The sequence below is a fragment of the Eschrichtius robustus genome, chromosome 2, assembly GCF_028021215.1.
Source record: "Eschrichtius robustus isolate mEscRob2 chromosome 2, mEscRob2.pri, whole genome shotgun sequence".
Lineage (NCBI taxonomy): Eukaryota > Metazoa > Chordata > Mammalia > Artiodactyla > Eschrichtiidae > Eschrichtius > Eschrichtius robustus.
The window spans coordinates 73,035,874-73,054,387 of NC_090825.1; the positions used below are offsets into that span (position 1 = coordinate 73,035,874).

At 36.9% G+C, this 18,514-nt stretch overlaps 1 protein-coding gene across 5 annotated transcripts; it reads right to left on the bottom strand.

The window, feature by feature from the left end:
- Nucleotides 1-3,652: 3,652 nt before the first annotated feature.
- Nucleotides 3,653-17,795, bottom strand: ARRDC3 (arrestin domain containing 3). 5 transcript variants are annotated; one of them, XR_011073095.1, is made up of 8 exons: nucleotides 17,299-17,795; nucleotides 13,276-13,357; nucleotides 11,188-11,335; nucleotides 10,031-10,133; nucleotides 9,427-9,683; nucleotides 8,936-9,098; nucleotides 8,511-8,703; nucleotides 3,653-6,401 (listed from the first exon to the last, which is right to left on the bottom strand). XR_011073095.1 is itself a non-coding variant. In XM_068535631.1 (8 exons), the coding sequence occupies exons 1-8, from the start codon at nucleotides 17,576-17,578 to the stop codon at nucleotides 6,345-6,347; spliced, it is 1,245 nt and encodes a 414-aa protein (XP_068391732.1). In that variant the 5' UTR covers nucleotides 17,579-17,795; the 3' UTR covers nucleotides 3,653-6,344. The 5 variants fall into 5 exon arrangements, 4 of the variants coding, with proteins under 4 accessions (XP_068391732.1, XP_068391733.1, XP_068391734.1 ...); XM_068535631.1 differs by having other exon boundaries at nucleotides 8,511-8,665; XM_068535632.1 differs by lacking the exon at nucleotides 11,188-11,335 and adding an exon at nucleotides 13,465-13,549 and having other exon boundaries at nucleotides 8,511-8,665; nucleotides 17,299-17,381.
- Between the last annotated feature and the right edge of the window lie 719 nt (nucleotides 17,796-18,514).

Here is an 18,514-nt window from a genome sequence, read left to right on the forward strand (position 1 = left end):
ACATATTTGTTTTCTTGAATCACATTAGACTATACACTTTTTTTAAAAGGGATGATTTTTTAGAACTAATTTTTAAAAATTATATTTATTTATTTATTAATAAATATTAATAAATATTTATTAATAAATATTTATTAATAAATATTTATTAATGTTTATTTAGGCTGTGTCAGGTGTTAGTTGTGGCACACAGTATTTTCATTGTGGTATGTGGACTTCTTAGTTGCGGCATGCGGATTTCTTAGTTGTGGCATGTGGACTCTTAGTTGCCACATGTGGACTCTTATTTGTGGCATGCATGTGGGATCTAGTTCCTCGACCAGGGATTGAACACCAGCCCCCTGCATTGGGAGCGCAGAGTCTTACCCACTGGACCACCAGGGAAGTCCCTAGACTATACACTTTTAACATATAAATGCTATAAACTATTCTAAAGCATCTTTATTGCTTTTTGGCTCTATATATTACCTTGACATTATTTGTCTAAGTTGATATTTGTGAAGCTAGTTTGAAAAAAAAATTCTTCTCCTTTTATGTTTACCTTTGTGCTGTTCAACAGTCGAAGACAGCGATACTGGTTCCATTTCCGGTTGGGCATGTGCTTTTGGATTTTTAAACTACTAGTTGTCTTGGATTTGAGGTGACCTTTCCATATTCATGTGTTTACCACATCTCTGGGTTATTTCCCTAAAATTTTTTTTCTTCAGAAGATTGCAGACTTACATTCCTCAAAAGTCAAAAAAAAAAAAAGTCAAAATAAGTTTTCTTATATCAGTAATTCTTTTCTCATGAATTGAAAAATGTATTTCCCCTCTGTCTTGATTTGATATCAAGAAATGAAAAGGCAAATTTCGTTATTCGGTCATGCAAGTTTTGAGAAATGCCAATTGTTGACATGGGAGTTCCAAAGGTATAATAATTGCGACCAGGGACTTCCCTAGTGGTGCAGTGGTTAAGAATCCACCTGCCAATGCAGGGGACATGGATTTGATCTCCCTGGTCCAGGAAGATCCCACATGCCGCGGAGCAACTAAGCCCATGAGCCACAACTACTGAGCCTGGACTCTAGAGCTCACGAGCCACAACTACTGAGCCCGTGTGCCACAACTACTGAAGCCCGCATGCCACAACTATTGAAGCCTGTGTGCCCAGAGCCCGTGCTCCACAACAAAGAGAATCCCCCGCGATGAGAAGCCCGCACACCACAACGAAGAGTAGCCCCAGCTCGCTGCAACTAGAGAAAGCCCGCACACAGCAACGAAGACCCAATGCAGCCAAAAATAAATAAATTTAAAAAAATAAAGAAAAAAAAATTGCCACCATCTCAGTAGTTACAAAGTTCTATCTCAAAAATATCAAGCTGTAAATATGCCTTGGGATTTTAAATGGCATGGTTATTTTTCACGTATTAAGTGGCCCAAATCCTCAGCTCTGTTACACCTTGGGATTCATGAAAACAAAGCTGCCTATTGTTTTCATCTCATACGTTTGTTTGGTGTGCTGCAGTTTCTCAAACTTTGCTGTACTTATTGTACAAATCACCTGGGAATCATGTAAACAGGTGTTTTGGGTCAATATTCTGTGATAGATCTTGATATTTTCCTCTTCTAATGAGCTCTCAGGTGATGCCATTGTTGCTGGTTTGGACAACACTTGAATAGTAAGAATATAGTGATCTCTTTTCTCCCTTCTTCTGGAAAGAGAACTCTTTGTATTGGGAAATCCATTCTAGGTAGCACGAAACATGACCCAGGTATTGGCCAACCAGGATTTTCCCTAACAAGTGATTTGGGGGCTTGCTTGAGATAGTATTTCTTCTGTGAGCTATAAAAGCTGAGGTCATCTTTCCTGACCCATCTAACATGAAAGAATAGGCTGATAGGAAAAAATAATGCTAATATGAAAAAGGGTAAGTGAATGGAGATGAGAGATGAGTATGTCCCCAGAGGATTATTTGGATTTCTGGATCCAAATGTGCTTAATATAGTTCATCCCTGGAATTGCTATTTAATACATTTTACTTAAGCTAGCCTGAGTTTCTCCCTCTGTTACAATCAAAAGTCCTGATAAATATACCAATGTTGGCCATCCAATAAATTATAATTAATGACAAAGGGAGTTTGATGAGTATAGGTGATGTAAGGCAAAAATTAGACCCAGATAACTGTCTTTTATATAATTTGAGACATGTACTTAACTGTCTAAAAGTATTCAAATGCAAATTTAGAAGCAGCATGGTTAATTTCCAACGTTTTAATAATTGACATAGAGCATTCTTTCTTTACCTAAATATGTATTATAACCTCATATCTGCAGTCACAAAAAGGACTTTGGATAGCTACTTTTCCACTTTGCAGATGAAGAAATCAAAATTCACACGTCTTGTTCAAGGCTACATCTAAAGCCATAGAACCCAGAACCTAGGTCTCCCCTTCTCATGCTGATTCCTCTTCTTCTAGTCATTTTTCTTTTCTTATCGTATTATTATGTAGATTGCTGTTAACAAGGTTGATAGTATAGTATTTCTATAAAATACAATATAAATGTCTGTCTCTAAATGTCTTTGTAACACACTTTTTTCCACGTGTGTATACATTTAAGACTGGAGAATCATATACTAAGGCACATATACAACTTGATAGCTCATCCGTGAATGTATAAACACTGAAAGAAGAGAACTTCTAAATGTGATTCCAAATGTACTTTTTTTTTTTTTTTTTTTAGAGATGGAGCATCTGTTTTGGTTTTTTTTTTTTTTTAAATTTATTTTTTTTGGCTGTGTTGGGTCTTGGTTTCTGTGTGAGGGCTTTCTCTAGTTGTGGCAAGCGGGTGCCACTCTTCATCGCGGTGCGCGGGCCTCTCACTATGGCGGCCTCTCTTGTTGCGGAGCACAGGCTCCAGACGCGCAGGCTCAGTAGTTGTGGCGCACGGGCTTAGTTGCTCCGCGGCATGTGGGATCTTCCCAGACCAGGGCTCGAACCCGTGTCCCCTGCATTGGCAGGCAGATTCTCAACCACTGCGCCACCAGGGAAGCCCCAAATGTACTTCTTAATGTTACAAATCACTATAAAATTCAGACATTCTTTGAGAAAAAGGACGTTTTAAAATTTAGAAAAATTGTTTTAAGATTAGATTAATACAATTTTTTAATTTATGTGCTCTTAAAATACTAGAAACTTGGACACATCACAGAGAGAAGGAAATTAGTACCTGAAACTATACCTGGTTAAGTTTGGTTCATATATAAGGTGGAAATTCATATATCTTTATTTTTTTCTAACTTTTAAATTTTATTAAAAAAATCCATAGCTTAATGAATCATTAAGTAAAACGATGATAATTTGTACTAAAAATTCCTTTAAGCCTTCAGTAATTTTCTTTAGCAGAGAGCTAGAAACAATTCTTACCCAGAATGGCTTAAAATAAGAGTTTAATTGTAGTCTTCATCTTATTTTAAAAAAATTTTTGGTAATGCTGTGTGGCTTGCGGGATCTCAGTTCCCTGACCAGGAACTGAACCCAGGCCATGGCAGTGAAAGCACTGAATCCTAACCACTAGACTACCAGGGAACTCCCTAATTGCAGTCTTAATTGTGTCTGCATGTATGATGAGTTACTGATATGATCAAGATTCAAATAAATCTCCAAACAAGTTTACAAAAAGGAAAAAAACCGAAAACACTTTTATTTTCCACAAGGAAGAGCAATAGGAAAAATTAAGTCATTTCCCACATATTGTTTTCTTAAAACAGCCTACAAGGACATATTCAGCACCAAATAAAAAAGAAAAAAAAGAGAGAAATTACAAACAGCCACAGAATATAATCTATAAAGCAAACATTTAATATTGCACTTCGTTTTGCTAACATTTTGGATTTTACTTTTCCTAATTGAAAAATCAGGAATCTATCTTGAATACTGGAATACACCTGTGAACCTCACATCTTGTATCAAGAATTGACCAATATTTAGAAAGGAGTAATGCCTCTAAGTAAGAAAGTAAAGGAATACTTTAATGGGGAAAATAAAACTTTATTTGATAAAGTTTTATATATTTAAAATTTTATCACATTTTGTGACCCAGTGCCAATTATCAGAATATTGGTCATTCTTTCCTCATGTGTTATTTATAAGAGTATATGGTGATAAGTATTCCAATGCTATGCGTATCAATAATTGTTCCCTAGTCAGTTAGACATAAGAAGAGAAAAGAAAAGGGATTTTCTGACAATCCCCCCGCCCCCCGCCCCAACAAAAATAAAACCACCAAATGCCCTTTATGCCAAATATTCCATTAGCTTCTTTTGAGGGGGACATTCACAAAATGATTTAACAACAATAAAAAAATATTTCACCCCCATTTCCTTATTATCTAGTATTAGTTTGCTACGGGAGCCCAAACCCTTTAACCGAATCACTTAAAACGCGATTCATTTTTACATGGGCTTTCTTCACCCTGTCAGCATTTTTCAAACATGAATTGTCTTCCATGTTTTCTTAAAGGCCACTTATGGAAAAGCCTATTTGTTTTGTATGAAGCTTTAAGACAGTATTTAACCAGGTCAAGCACCAAGCCAGAGTTACTATCATTTTCAGCCACTTTATTAACTGTGGGATTAAATGGCAGGATAGATGTAAGACCCATTTCATGCATATGTTGCAACACCAGAGATGCTGATTTTCATTAAGATACATCAGAGCTGAATTCCTTCTAAAATAAGACAATCAGTACAACTTGGTACCTTGGAAAATGCAGTTTTAAGTGTCTTCATGAATGCTGGTATATTTATGAGCCAACTGTAAATTATCTTTAATATAAGCTATAATTTACTGATGTGATCGTTCTTCATAACTATATATACTCAAAGTGAATGATTTCTCATGCTTAGCAAAATCTTCTTTAGGTAATGGAAGAAAATACTTTCATTAAAAGAACCACAAAAATATAAAAGTTGTTATTCCAGCACATATTCTAGTATTTGTAATTTTGAAGTTATACACTTTTAGAATAAACTTGGGTTTTCAAGCTCTTGTCAAGCTTGAGCAGGATAGGAGATGTATAAATTGAGCTCTCTGATCATAATCTGAACATATATATTCCTGCTCATGAAAATACTCTGCACCAGCAAAAACGATTTCCAACATATGTGTTTTGGAGGTAATTAAGTAACTCTGTATAAAAATAAATGCACTTTCTCCTCCTTTCCAGTGACTGGAAAACTTCCATACTTTTAAAATAATAATAAAAAATAACAGTAATTTTTAAGAGCAACAGCCCTTAACTCTTTGCTGGTGCCTGCCATACTGCCTCTCTTTACTCCATTCTTAGCTCTGCTAGTTTCTTCTCATATGTAATGATAAAAAGGCAATGCGGGTGGGTTATCACTTTTGTGTATGTCCCTTTTCCAAATTTCCCTCTCCAAAAAGCCAACCAAACAAACAAAAAAACTCAACAGTGCAACAAAACACAAATAGCATTCCAACAGTTTGGCAAGTGATGCGTTCACCTGAGATTAAGTGATTTTAGGCAGTCAGTAACAAAATGCTGCTTTGCTGTAATAGTAGAAAGGCAACAAACTCTTAAAAGAAACCAAGAAGGTATACAATCTTGACAAAGTCTCTTATTAGCTTCCTCCTCTTATCTCTTTTCCCACATATCTGTTGCGTATCTACTACAGTAGGCTGCAAAACATACAGCAAGAAGGATTGGCTTGAAGGCATTTGATGTTTGTAAATAAATCCACAATAGGATCCAAGCTGAAGAGGTGATACATGGTCAGCCTAGTAGGACAATTCTGAGCATGTGCATACGCAGGTAAAGTCCAGGCTATATTAAATTAAAAAAAAAAAAAATGTCAGTGCGTTTTTTTCATGTTAAAGTTTTTTTCAAAGCTTTCTTTTGTTCCTTGTTGTGCTCACTGCAAACAAGTTTTAAGAGTATCAAGAGTCTGGCATAAATGGAAAAAAAAAAGCTGTAGTGACATGGAACCGCACAATGTAAGCATTGAGCATGTGCAAATTTTCAAATCAAAAGAAGGAAATCATCCCTCTTTACAACGTGGTGTCTTGACACGTATGACCATAGGCTAAGAAGACTGCTCTTAGTATGTGCCAGTTTTAAAGGAGAAAAGCTTAGATCTTCAAGCATGTTGGAGCAGTCCCAGAATGTTGCTGTAGGCTTCTAAAGCATGATCACTGGTTGTTTCATGTATTCGCCATTTTTCTGGGCAAAAGCAATTCCACTTCCTCTGAAAACGTGTCTCCTATATACTTCTCTGTCCTCAGCCGGGAAGGGAAGAGATACAGTTCGGAACCCACATCAACTTGATTTAATCAAGTATTCCTTCAACGAGACGGGCAGGATGGTCTATCATCTGCTGACTGATCAGGATTTGGATCAATCTAGAAAGAAAAGAGAAAAAAACCCCAAAACCAAAGTTAATTGATAAGGTTTAGTAAGAATGCAGCAAATAGGGTATTTTGAGTACTGGTTGAGAAATGTAATCGGAAAGAACATACAGAGTTTGTATGGGGAAGAAAGGGTATTAGTATCATCTATAAAGTACTTGCTATTCAATTACTAGATTAACAATTAAATTTAGAAAGGTATGCCGGAATAGTTTTATTTGATAAAAGCTAAAGGTAACGTTCTATCAGAGAATGGAGTTTTACTCAGCACTTAGTCACACTTAAGACTCAAATACACAATTGGCCAACATTTTCATAGCAATGATTTTCTTCTGTAAAGTATCCATTTCATCCTGTTACAAAAAAGTCAACTCATCTTTTCCCGAGCAGGAAGAATGTAGTTGTGTAAACAAAGTTCTTGGTGCTTACGTGAGGTAATAACTCATGGGTGTAAAGCCCTAGGGAGGGCCTAGGAATACAGTGTGTATCAAGAAATAGGAATGGTGAACCCAAAATGCTCTAGAGGCTTCCCACCTTGCCTCTTTCTGTAGTGACTTTCATATGCACATACACTTAATAAAAGTGAACATATTTCAGTTGCTTCTCAGGTACAAAGAGAATGGGCACAGGAAGGCAAATTGTTGGGTTTAATGCATTTCTTTTACTGAAAGATCTTTTGGACAAGACCCATTTACAATACTTTCCCCCCTCTATGTGGCTAGATGTTAAATAATTAAATCACACCCTGAACCAATTTAGGGTTTTAAAAGTTTTGAATTCTCTTAATTATCTTTATTAGTTCATTTTAAAAGGAGGAGGTAGATTTTATGACAAATTGCTTAAAAGTGGATACTTAGATTGCCATTCTTTTAAAATGCCTGTCAGATCAAATCACAAATGAGGGACTTAATAAGCAAGACAGATATGTCAGAATAAAAATGTAGTGACAATGTTTCTAAAAAGTGGGAGGACATTTTTAGCATCTAATAATTTTATGAATTGAAATAGTGGGATAGAAAAATTATGTCCAATCAAGAATCTGCAGAGAACAAAACAGATTCTGAACATCCTATAATCAATGAATAAAGTGGATTTCATATTAATCACATCCAAAGGAAAATTGACTCTTCTAGTCATGGTATTAAGGGGGGGGAAAAAAAAAAAAAAGCAATTCGTTGAAGAGTGAAACAATCCTTTTATGTCTTTCTTGGGAGTAATATTTCACTGTAAAATAGCTGTCTCAACTACAGCAACCAAAAAGAAAAAGCTGATGCTAGTGATTTACAAAATCATTTGGTATTAAATTGGTATCAAGGCCAAGTCTAAGGTTCCTACAATGTGTTATTATGTATATATATATATTCTGAAGTATCCTGACATTGCTGGATTGCTCCCTACCTCCTTTCCTTTGCACCTATTTTTCTTCCTGCCTGGAACATTCTACATTTTGAGAATACTTACTCTTCAAGAATTAGTTTAACAATCACCTTCTTAGGGAAGCCCCTCCTGATTCTCAAGACCCAGCAAGCTGCTCCTCAAATGAACTGTGCATTACTATTACATTGTTATGTAATATTTTGCTTCTAAGTTTGTTTTTCTCACCAGTCTGTACGCTTCTCCCAAGGGCCATATTTTATTCATGTAAGTGCTTAGTTACTTGAGATGAATAAAAATAATCTAAGAGTACAGGAATGCTGTTTAAGATGTTATTACAAATGTTATTTTCCCTTATGACTGAGAATGTTAAAATATGAAAATTAAATTGGAAAAGGATGATGAATAAGATAAATTCTAGCTATTTAATCAATGACTGTAAAATGCCAGCTCTATAGATGCTTTAAAAGATGAATTATTCCTTTAACTGGCATTTTGGAAGTATGAGGTTAGATCATTATCTTTATTCCCCCAATAATATAAGAGACCAGTCCTACCTCTGGGTCAAACTTAGTGACAACCTTATGATCTAACTTTTAATCTGTTGTTCAAAATTATTTGTTTTTCTCTTATCATGATAATCAAAACCTAACTGTGTTTTTAAAAAGTATGCAATACTGTTTACTAAGAGAGTCACAGCCATTTTGTACTTGAGGGTTTGATGCTTACCTCTGAATAAAGAGGTGGAGGCAAGAAACGAAACTCCTGAATATATGCAAACAGTGGTCCCTGAAGCGCTCTCTCAAAGTCATCACAAGCACTCACTGGGGCAAGATTATTCCGCCTTTGTTCCTCTGTTACCACTTCTGCATAGCTGGGTGGTGCTGAAGGAAAAAGATACACGCAATTCGAACAGCACGTTCTTATGCATGTCAAAATACACAGAATAGAAGGTATTAAAAAGGAATGTCAAGGTAACATAATAATAATTTGTCTTGTGATCAAAACTAGGGGGATATACGTTTTAAACCTAACATTAGGGGCACATCTACTCTCTTCAAGTATAGACAAACTTTAATCATAAAATATCAGAAGCAAAATTATGTTCTTGAAAATAATAGATTAAGCTTAGATATGCATTATCAAATTATTACCTTCAGGTCTTTCAGGTAGGGATAAACCAAGCCAGTTCATATTCATGCTACACTGACTGCTTACGCTTGAGGTTCTGCTACCAAACGGATGTAGAGGAATGGTACCAATGACAAGTGGCAAATTAAGAAATAAATCCATAGCTCCAGGAATATCCACATATACCTAAACAATGAAAGGAGATGTTAGGTTTAGAATGCCAAGTACTATTTCCTTTAAAAAAATGAATAACCCAATCTAATGTTATTTGAGGCTCTCATTTACTTCATTTTTTAACTTATATACCTACGATATACTTGAAAAGTTTCTCCATCGTGTACATTTACCTCAGGTAAAATTAGTAATTATATTCCAAACCATATAAAGAATTACATATAATTATATATATCACACACGGAATAAAAAAAATCAAATCCTGGATAAGACAAAATGATACCCTTACGACTTTAAAACCTAAAAAAAACCCACCCCAAACCCTTAAATCTATACATACCATTAGTGAATATTCCACACGGATTATACTACAGTCGAGGATAGAGGGAGAAACTGGTGGAATTTTCAGCAACTTGCCATTCCACGTCTCTGTCTTTCCAGATGATAAGGATTCCCCACGCAAGTTAGCCACGAGCTGTTTGACTTCCTTCATTTTCCCTTTGGCATAGAAGGCCTGTGTTTGGTAAATGGCTGCCTTTGGCACCACCATTCGGGAGGAGCAGTTCTCAATCTCAGCAAATATCTGAATTGATTCACCTACAGGAAAAAAAAATATTATCTACTGTTAAAAACCAACCAACCAACCAAGCCCAAAACAAATGTAGACTCTCAGGCTAAAGTCTGAAAGTTCAGTGAACTACATGGATAAAAAGCTTATCCTAAGAGTGGCAAGTAACTTATAAAAATAAACTACACATTTACAGTAGCAATTTAAAAAAGAAGACTACATTCCAATTTATAAAAGGAAACTGGATAAGCACAATTTATGATATTTTACCAAAGAATACTGTATCATGTTTGCATTTAGTAGAAATAATGTAAATTCATACACAAGAGCTAAGTGAAGAAAGATCGTTTTTTGTGGGAATCCACCTCATACATACCTGGCGTATAGCCCTTCCTTTCAATTTTGGCACTTAAGGATATTGGGCCTGAGGTACAGAACCAGCAACAGAGAGTCTTTTCTTTTGTGCCTGCTTGGGGTGACTGTAAGAAATAAATTTACAGAAAAAGATCAATGTATGAATTGAGACAGTAATAGAATGCTTTAAAATACAATCTTAAATTCTTGAAGAATTTAACATTAAAAGTAGTGTTGGTTTTTTTTTTCAGTATCCAAATATACTTTTCCACTAACCAATGGCTTCTGATTTATATTAGTATTTTTGTCTTTATACAAGTTTCCATTCAATTAAAGAAAAAAGGGTGCAGGGTTTAGCACCACATTTCATAAACATAGTTTTAGCCCAGGTTATTTACATACACAGTAATTAAAAACCAACCAAAAAAACAAACAGAAAAAAAAAAAAACCCTTTCCACATTCCATTTAAACTGCCTTAAAAAAAAAAAAATTAAAAAAAATAAAGGCAGTTTGGAAAGCAACTTGGTTATAATCCCAAATGATAACATCTTTCTCTGAGAATGTAAAACTCAATAAGTAAAAAAAGAAAACTGCTCATTTTTAAGATTAATTTTACTTGCTTAAAGATGTTATTATTTGTTTAAACCAAGTAAAGTTTTTGAAGTCAAATTTGAATCTTATGAAAAAATGCAATTAAAAAAGATTTCCTTTAAAACAGAATTTAAGTTTTTTCATGAAAATAATAATCTCCCCTTCATTAGACAACTATCCCTATATTGGAATAATGCAATGCAGTACAAATTTTAGATTATGATATTTTCAAGTTAAGTGATATTGTTATAATAATAATTGATACTACTGTTCCTTTTCCACTAAAGTTATTTAGGGAACAGATCTACTCTTTTGTTATTGCTGTTACCTTCTGAGGAAGATATTTCATACCAAATACTGGTCTTACTTTAAAAATTTACTTAAAGTTATTACAGTATCAGAAAATGTGAGCATATTCTGCATTAATTTGTGTGCTCTTAACTATTTTTTTTTGAAAATGGTATTTATGTAATTCAAAAATGAAGTTACTACTTAAAAATTATAAAGAATGTGTATGTAGTTTAGGTGATTATTCTTTAGTATTTATATGCCAAAAACAAAAAATGAAGAATTCAGTTAATTCTTACCAGTAATGAAGGAGTGTTGATATCTATATGCTCAAAGACTGTAAATTCCTTCTTTAATTTTACTGGTAGAAGCCAAGGCCTGTGCAATTCGGCTTTCACCCAATAGCGCACACTGCCATGTCGGCCTTCGAATGAGGTAGCAAGTGGTCTGTGCAGAATATAAAGGTCAATATATTAATCTTACACCTCTTTTTAATAATTATACAGTAGCTCAGCATAGAAGTGTTAATATATTGTATGTTTATACATCAATGAGTTATCAAAGGCATAATTTATATTTCCAAAGGGATAAGTCATTGGGGAAAAAACCTTCTGTTTCCAAATAATAATACATAGTTGTTAAATATTACAGAAATTTGGTTAAAAAAGCCAGAAGAATACAATCTCTTTAAACTAAGAAGAGGCTACTTTTAATGCTGGTGGCAAAATTACGAAAGTCTGGAAATGAACAATTCTTGAAAAGGTCAAGACTTTAGTTTAAAAATAAAGTTAAGAATGGTTTAACTATTTCTATTGAGATATTCTGGACACTGGTTAAACAATCAGACCAAACGACTCCCTACGGCACTCCATTTTTCATTAACTAAGAATTATTATTATCTCTTATTATAGTAACTAATTAAGATTTAGAAAAGGCCTGGAATAGTCGTTATAGTTTCAAAAGTTTTTCACATTTCATTAAATCCACTGAAACTCTAAAAAAAGACTTTTACATTTCCCAGTTTACTTATGTTCTAACTCTTTTTGGCCATGCTTTCTAACTATACTATAGACTTAAAAAGGAAAAGAATCTTTTCTGTTGACCTGTATCAAGAGAATCAGAATTCTTTTTCAACTCTCCCAGATTTTATTACTTGTGTAAGATTTTATTTTAGTGAATTTAGTCTCTATTTCATAATTTCATTAGAAAAATGCACAAGGTTCATTTATTTACAAGGTAGAGTGCTAGCTTTTTATGAGGAGTAGTGGTGTTTTACTTTTTGTTTTGTATTTTAGACTTCTGTATTAACTTGTATAGCAGAGAAATAAAACGCAGGATCTATGCTAGTCTTCTAGAGTTTATTTTAAATGACTTTGGTTTATAGATAGAATTTTTTAAAAATATATTAAGTTACTTCCATCCTTTGAAAACATTCAGGCCCAAATGTATTAGTCCTATTGTATTCAGACTTAAAATATTTCTCTCAGAAAGTAATTAGGGCATTATATTAAAAATCATGTTCTTAAGCAATATGATACACAGGATACTCTGAAAAATACCCTTTATGAACTCTATCCATATATAACAAGTACTATAATTTAAAAAAATACAGAATTATGTACCTTTGGCACTTGAAGTTCTTATGTAATGCCAAGTTTACCTTTCAGAACAAAACAGTACAAGTGCCACTTCGCATGTTTTAATATCTGTTAAGGCATTATTTCAAAAATTACTCTTTGTATAATTTCCTCCAATGATTTATTATTACATTAAGAATATACTACTTTCCTTCTTCCTTTCATACTAGATTCCAAGCCTTAGATTAAGGTATCTCTGATGGATGTTTCCTTTTAAGTCCAGGTCATAATATCTCAAGTGACCTTCTCAATAGCTCTTTGCACAGAAGCTAATGAATTCATATCAGAAAAAACACATCACTTCTGAAGTTAGGATATTCTTAATTATCTTGACTTTCTTAGCTTACTGCTGTTGGGCAGCATCAGTAGAAAAAATGATCACTGAATTTCTATAAACTACTAAATGAGAGACTTGTTATGTTCTACCTTTTCTGCTAATGCTGATGATAAACTAAGTATTAAGTGCTTACTATTTCACTGGCACCTTCCAATTCACTCACTTTAAATGAAATACTATTCAAGTTTTAAAAACCATATAAAACTTGAGACAGAATACTAAGAATTGAGCTTTGCTTTCTATAATATTGCCACTCTAGATTAAAAAAATAGCTTCTTTTTTGAGTATGTTTTCCTCTAGCAAGTTTCAGTAATGAAAAGGGTTTTTTTTTTAAACTAAAAATATTTAAATTTAGAATATTTCATTTTAAAAGAATGGATGTTTATGAAAAATGCGTGTTACAAAATACTTACGTCTGTGGAAGCTCGAAGCTGAATGCATATTCATGCCTTCCTGAATGAATAGTGTTGAAGCCTTCTTCGGAATTATCATCATCTAAAACAAACAGAAAAAGAAAACAAAAAACTTGTTAATAAACCTTTACACTCTCTTCCTGGTGGCAGAACTTTAAAGATGCTCACATAGTAATTAAGGCCACAAACTTTAGAGTGTGAGAGATCTGAGTTCTAATTCCAACTTCATCACTTCCTCTGGGTAAAATAAAAGTCCTGTCTTCAGTTGCTTCATCTGTAGAATGGGGATAATTAATACTTATACCCCATAGTTGGTTTTTTCAATGGAAAACAACCTAAACTGCAAAGCATCTATGTGTGACAATACAGGCTCAACAAAAGATTCAGATTTCAAATCTCATACTAAGATGTTACCTTTCTCTTCATCCACTTACTTAAATTTATCCTATTAAGACTATATATAAAATGAAAACTGTTCATGTAAGCCTTTTAAAATATGTCAGTTTTGATACGGAAGATGTGGATGTTAAAGCCCTAAAACCATTAGAAAACTCTTGTCAAATAGATGTTGGAGTTAAAAAAAAAAAAAGGAACAGTGATTTTAATGTCAGTTTCATAGCTAAAAATAAAAATTCTTATTGAACCTAAAATTATGACCTCAGTCTATCCTAGCAACAGCTAAAAATTCGCATATATATAAAATATACCTTAGATTTAAAAGGTGCCTGCTTAATGGGAAACTGTCACACATTCTTGAAAAATGAAGACTAGGTTTGTTTCCCATTGCTAGAAAAAACGGGATGACTTTATTTTACAACCGATTTCTTTTGCTCAAATAGGTTATCTCCAAAACAAATATAACGAAACGTGGGAGGGTATTCTGGATTCTTAAAATGATTTTCTTAAGCGCTCTGACCGGTTAACTTAATTACATAAACGTCTACTAGAGCAGTTTTCTCGGTGTAGAAACCTTTATCATTATTAACCAATAGACTAAGAGAAACGGGTATTATCATATTTAACTTTCCCTCACCAAAGTAATGAATTCACACAAAAACCGTGATGCTTCCCTTCCATCACAGGAGAAAAGGAAAAGAGCGCCTATATGTGGAAACTTTTATTCAAAAAAAATCACCAAGACTCGCTTCTATCTCAGTAGTATTTTCTTCTCCCCCCGTGCAAATCCCCTCTACGGGATTTCAGCACCGAAAGCCCGCTGATGAGCTGGGGGCCATTTAAAATCGCTCCCCCCGACGGCGCCCAAAGTTTGTCTCTCTCTCCCTTTCTTCCCGTCTCGCTCCCTTTTTTGTGCCAGCTCAGCAGTCTCATCGAGGCGAGCGGCGGCGGCCGCGCCGTGGTAAACAAGTGCCGGGCTGTCAATCAAGAACTAGACCGGAGCAGGAGAGGACCGGCCTAAACCGGCGCGAGCAGATCCCAGCCGGCCCGCCCGCGCGCCGCCGCCGCCCGCGCGCCCCGCTATACGTACGGCATATGTCGCACGGCGCTCGCGCTCGCGGCCGCGCAGCCTAGCCTGCTGGCGTGGGGCGGGGCGAGCACACTGCGGCGCTTCCGCTTTACACGCCCCGGCCGGTGACCGGTTCGATCTGGCTCGGGCCACCCTGACACCTTTACAGTTGCGGCGAGGGAAACTGGTGGGGCGGGGATGGGGGGCGCGGGATGCAAAAGCCCCAAAGAAACAATGACAAGGGGGCAAGGAATAGTCGCCGAAGCCCTCACCCCGCTTTCAACGATAGTGTCACTTTCCCTTCCCAGCCAGTCTTGGCGCTCTCTCTCCCCTCGGGTCACATCAAGGTAGCCAGTCTGGTGACTGCATAGATCGGGAAACACGCTGTTTCAACTAAGAGGAAGACAAGCGTTCACAGAAACTGCCTGACAGCTTCCACCCGAAAACGTGGAAAATGGGGTCCTGCTAACCCTGCCCACCCAATTTCCCCGTGAATGGGATTGTCAGCTAAAAAGTTGCGCCCAGGGCCATCCGGCACCTGTAAGGCCGGCGTAAGCTTCTCCTCTCCACTCTGTTGAAACCTGTAGTCGTTCCTTTCGGGGCTGCAAGCGGGCCCAGGTGAGGGGCAACAGAACGGTATGTGACATGAGCCCCGCGCGCTTCCAGAAGCCCCGGCAGGGATGCGAGTAGGGGCGGGGGCCGCAGCTCAGGAGGGACCTTTACCGGCGCACGCCGGTTCCAAGCCTCGCCCCTGCCGGCGAGCCCACTCTCCCCACCCGCCCGCGCCCAATCCAATCAGAGCCTGGCATCGCCTTAGCAACAGGCTAACAAACCCGGCTCCGCCTATCGCCGGCCGCCTGGGGCGGGGTCTCAGTTACCAGGCTAGTTTGAGAGGTCCCAGTTTTAAGTCATTGAAACTATTCCAAGCGAAGCTCGTTCAAGCTTGCAGGGGTTGAGGGGTGTCTCGTGGGGGTGCGGGGCACATAGTGTTCTTTACTAGGAAATCGTGGCGCAATTAATGAAATTGTCCCCCTAAGTCGTTATTCTACTTTTACCCCACTGCAAACCTCAACTCCTTAAAAACCTTTGTTTCTTCTCACTCATCTTATAAAAAGCTGCCAGTCCAGGAAGGATGAAATACAAACTCTTGTGTGTCCTGTTCAACAAATACCAGGACTGTCATTAGGCAGTTGCATTTCTTATCACTGTCACTGCTTGGAGAGGTTAACTAAAAATTATTTCAGGATGCAAATTACCTATGTGTAACTGAAAATCCAACTAAAGATTGATTTCATCTTAATATTTTAAAAATAATGCATTCATGCTGTAACTCAAAGCACCCTACGTTTCTACACTTGCCTTAGTTCAATTAGCACTTCCTCGTGGATGTGTATTTTTTAATTAAAAATGGAGGTAAAAAGTGCTCTACTCTTTGAAAAATCATCAACATTCGAGTTAAATACTGCATTAAAAAGGAGAAGGACAAAATTACATAACCAGTTTTAACATTATATTCTTCTTGGGCTAGGAATTAAGTCATCGCCACCACCTGACGCGTGTAACCAATCTGCTGAGAGCAGAACAAGCGCCCCTCCTCACCACCCCCCAGAACTGGTCCGAAACAGGATTGAACCGCTTCTAACAAAGGGTGGAAACTTAGAAAAACAAGCTTAGAGTCTGCTATATTTCCACAATGTAACCATTTAAACAATAGATTTGAAATCTCAGGACCCCTTCTCCCTTGGACAACCCTTTATCTCCAGTTTCTAACCAAAAATCAAATCCAATGAGCCGAATACTTTTCAATTCCATTTGACTGGCACGGGTTTCATTGAATGCACGTTCCAAAGTTAGGCATGATGCTTGGAAAAGAAAATTTCGGACCCTAAATGGCTTCTAAAACTGATATTAAACATATCATAATGATAGGTGCTGTCCTTTAAAATAGAGAATGCTTGATGTAAATTTCTAAAGGAACTGGAAAGAATAGGGAAAAAACACGTGGGGTGTTGATACCATATGTCAAAATAAACCACAGAAACCCATTATCAAAGAACAACGATCAATTCTCTGAAGTCTTTTGCGTGTCAATATTAAAAATGAAACACACCTATTAACCCACTTAAAAATGTTACTCCATTTCTTCACTGAAGCTTAGTTTTTAAGATCTAAGGTTGCAGAGTACAAAGAAAAACCTAATATTGGACTGCAGCTTTTAGCAATTCATTTGAAAACATATTAGTAAAATTACTGAATCGGATATAAGCAGAATTTATACGTAAGGTGGAAATGGACTGCAAGTGTGTATGGCACAGACCAAGCCGGGTATAGAGGTAGTGGAATAAGTGCAGTTTGCAGTCACTTTGCAGATGCCTGCATGCATTACGGCTTAACACACGATGAATGTCAAGGAGAATTCAAATCTTCCACCTTTCCAACCTTTATCAAACAGCTATACGTTATGGTAGGAGTAGGAGTACATTAATTCAGAAAAATTGAAAAGGTATTTTGCCAAAGAAAACAGGTCTAATAATTTCTGAATAATGTAAAAAACTTACCTCTTTCGTGTCCAATTAAGATGTCTTTATGGTTGAAATATTCTACTTCTTCAGTGTAATTCTGTGTATAGGCAGTATTGGAGCCGGCGTTTCTCGATTCGGTCCAGCGTACTTTCGCATGTCCTCTTGCATGAATTTTAAGAGATTTTACTCTGATTTCCCCAGTAACTTCTAAATTCACCCTTCCTGAGACTGTATCCCCACTAGAATACACAGGGACATTGCTGTCATTAAGACAGTCAAAGCTTATTGTCAAACTCTTTACCTTTCCCAGCACCATGTTTATAACAAAATCTATAAAAAATATAATGTAAGACAAAAAAGTCAAGATCACATATAAAATGTGATCTTCACTTAACACTGATCGATGTCTTTGCCGTGCAAAGAGCTTGCAGGCAGGATCAGTGATTCTTTACAAATAGTTCATTGAGATTTCTTAAAAAGTCAGGGCAGCACAGAGGCTGCTGCTCAGCGATCCTGCTAGTCTCAGTGGTCTCCTTACAAAGACGGGCGGCTGGAAGCTGCCAGCTCACTTTAAGAGCAGCTTTGTGAAAAACAACCCCAGTGCGCATGCGCACGCCGCGGCTGCTGTCCGCCCTCCCTGCGCGCCCCCTCCCGCGCCCGGCTCGCTCGCGGGTACAGTAGGTGTACAGCCAGGGGAAGAAGACACTGGGGCTGCTGGGAGGCTGAACCTGACTTCTCTTCATTGTAGGCTCCTATTGGTAGGCAGGCTACCGTAAACCCTCGACGTGCTAGCTGGAGTCCCTTACTGAGCACAGTCTAGTGGAAAGATAATGGCCGAGGGAGGGAACTGGGGGACAAGGTTGGGTGGGGAACTGTTTGCAAAGCCAAGTGAGGATAAACTGCTGAGTGACCGGTCCGAAGCGTGCGTTCCCGGCACTGCAGTGTTTTGCCCACTGCCCTGATGGGAGGAGGAAAAAGTGATGTGTGTAGAGATGGGGGAAGGGGAGAAACCGGTTGGGCAAGGGCTGGTTGTTGAGCATAATCTAACGAATTTCAAAAGAAAATGTAATAAAAACCAGAGAAGAGATAATGTTCATAGACAAGAGCATTCTTGGCTTGGGTTTTTTTCTTTTTAAAACCAGTGCTTTGTAGGCAGGGTGGAAATGAGCCCAGTCGAGGTCAAGTCGAGACCTTAAAAGAATACTATAAGGAGCAAGGAAGAGAAGCAAGTATAATTTAATCAGTATATTTT

What these genes read in the sequence shown, in the direction of transcription:
- ARRDC3 (XM_068535631.1), bottom strand. Translation starts at nt 17,578, where the DNA reads ATGGTGCTGGGAAAGGTAAAGAGTTTGACAATAAGCTTTGACTGTCTT. An exon ending in CCTACCTGAAAGACCTGAAG is followed by an intron (nt 8,666 to 8,935) that starts GTAATAATTTGA and finishes TTTTTCCTTCAG; the next exon opens with CACCACCCAGCTATGCAGAA. An exon ending in CTCCACCTCTTTATTCAGAG is followed by an intron (nt 6,402 to 8,510) that starts GTAAGCATCAAA and finishes TTTTCTTTCTAG; the next exon opens with ATTGATCCAAATCCTGATCA.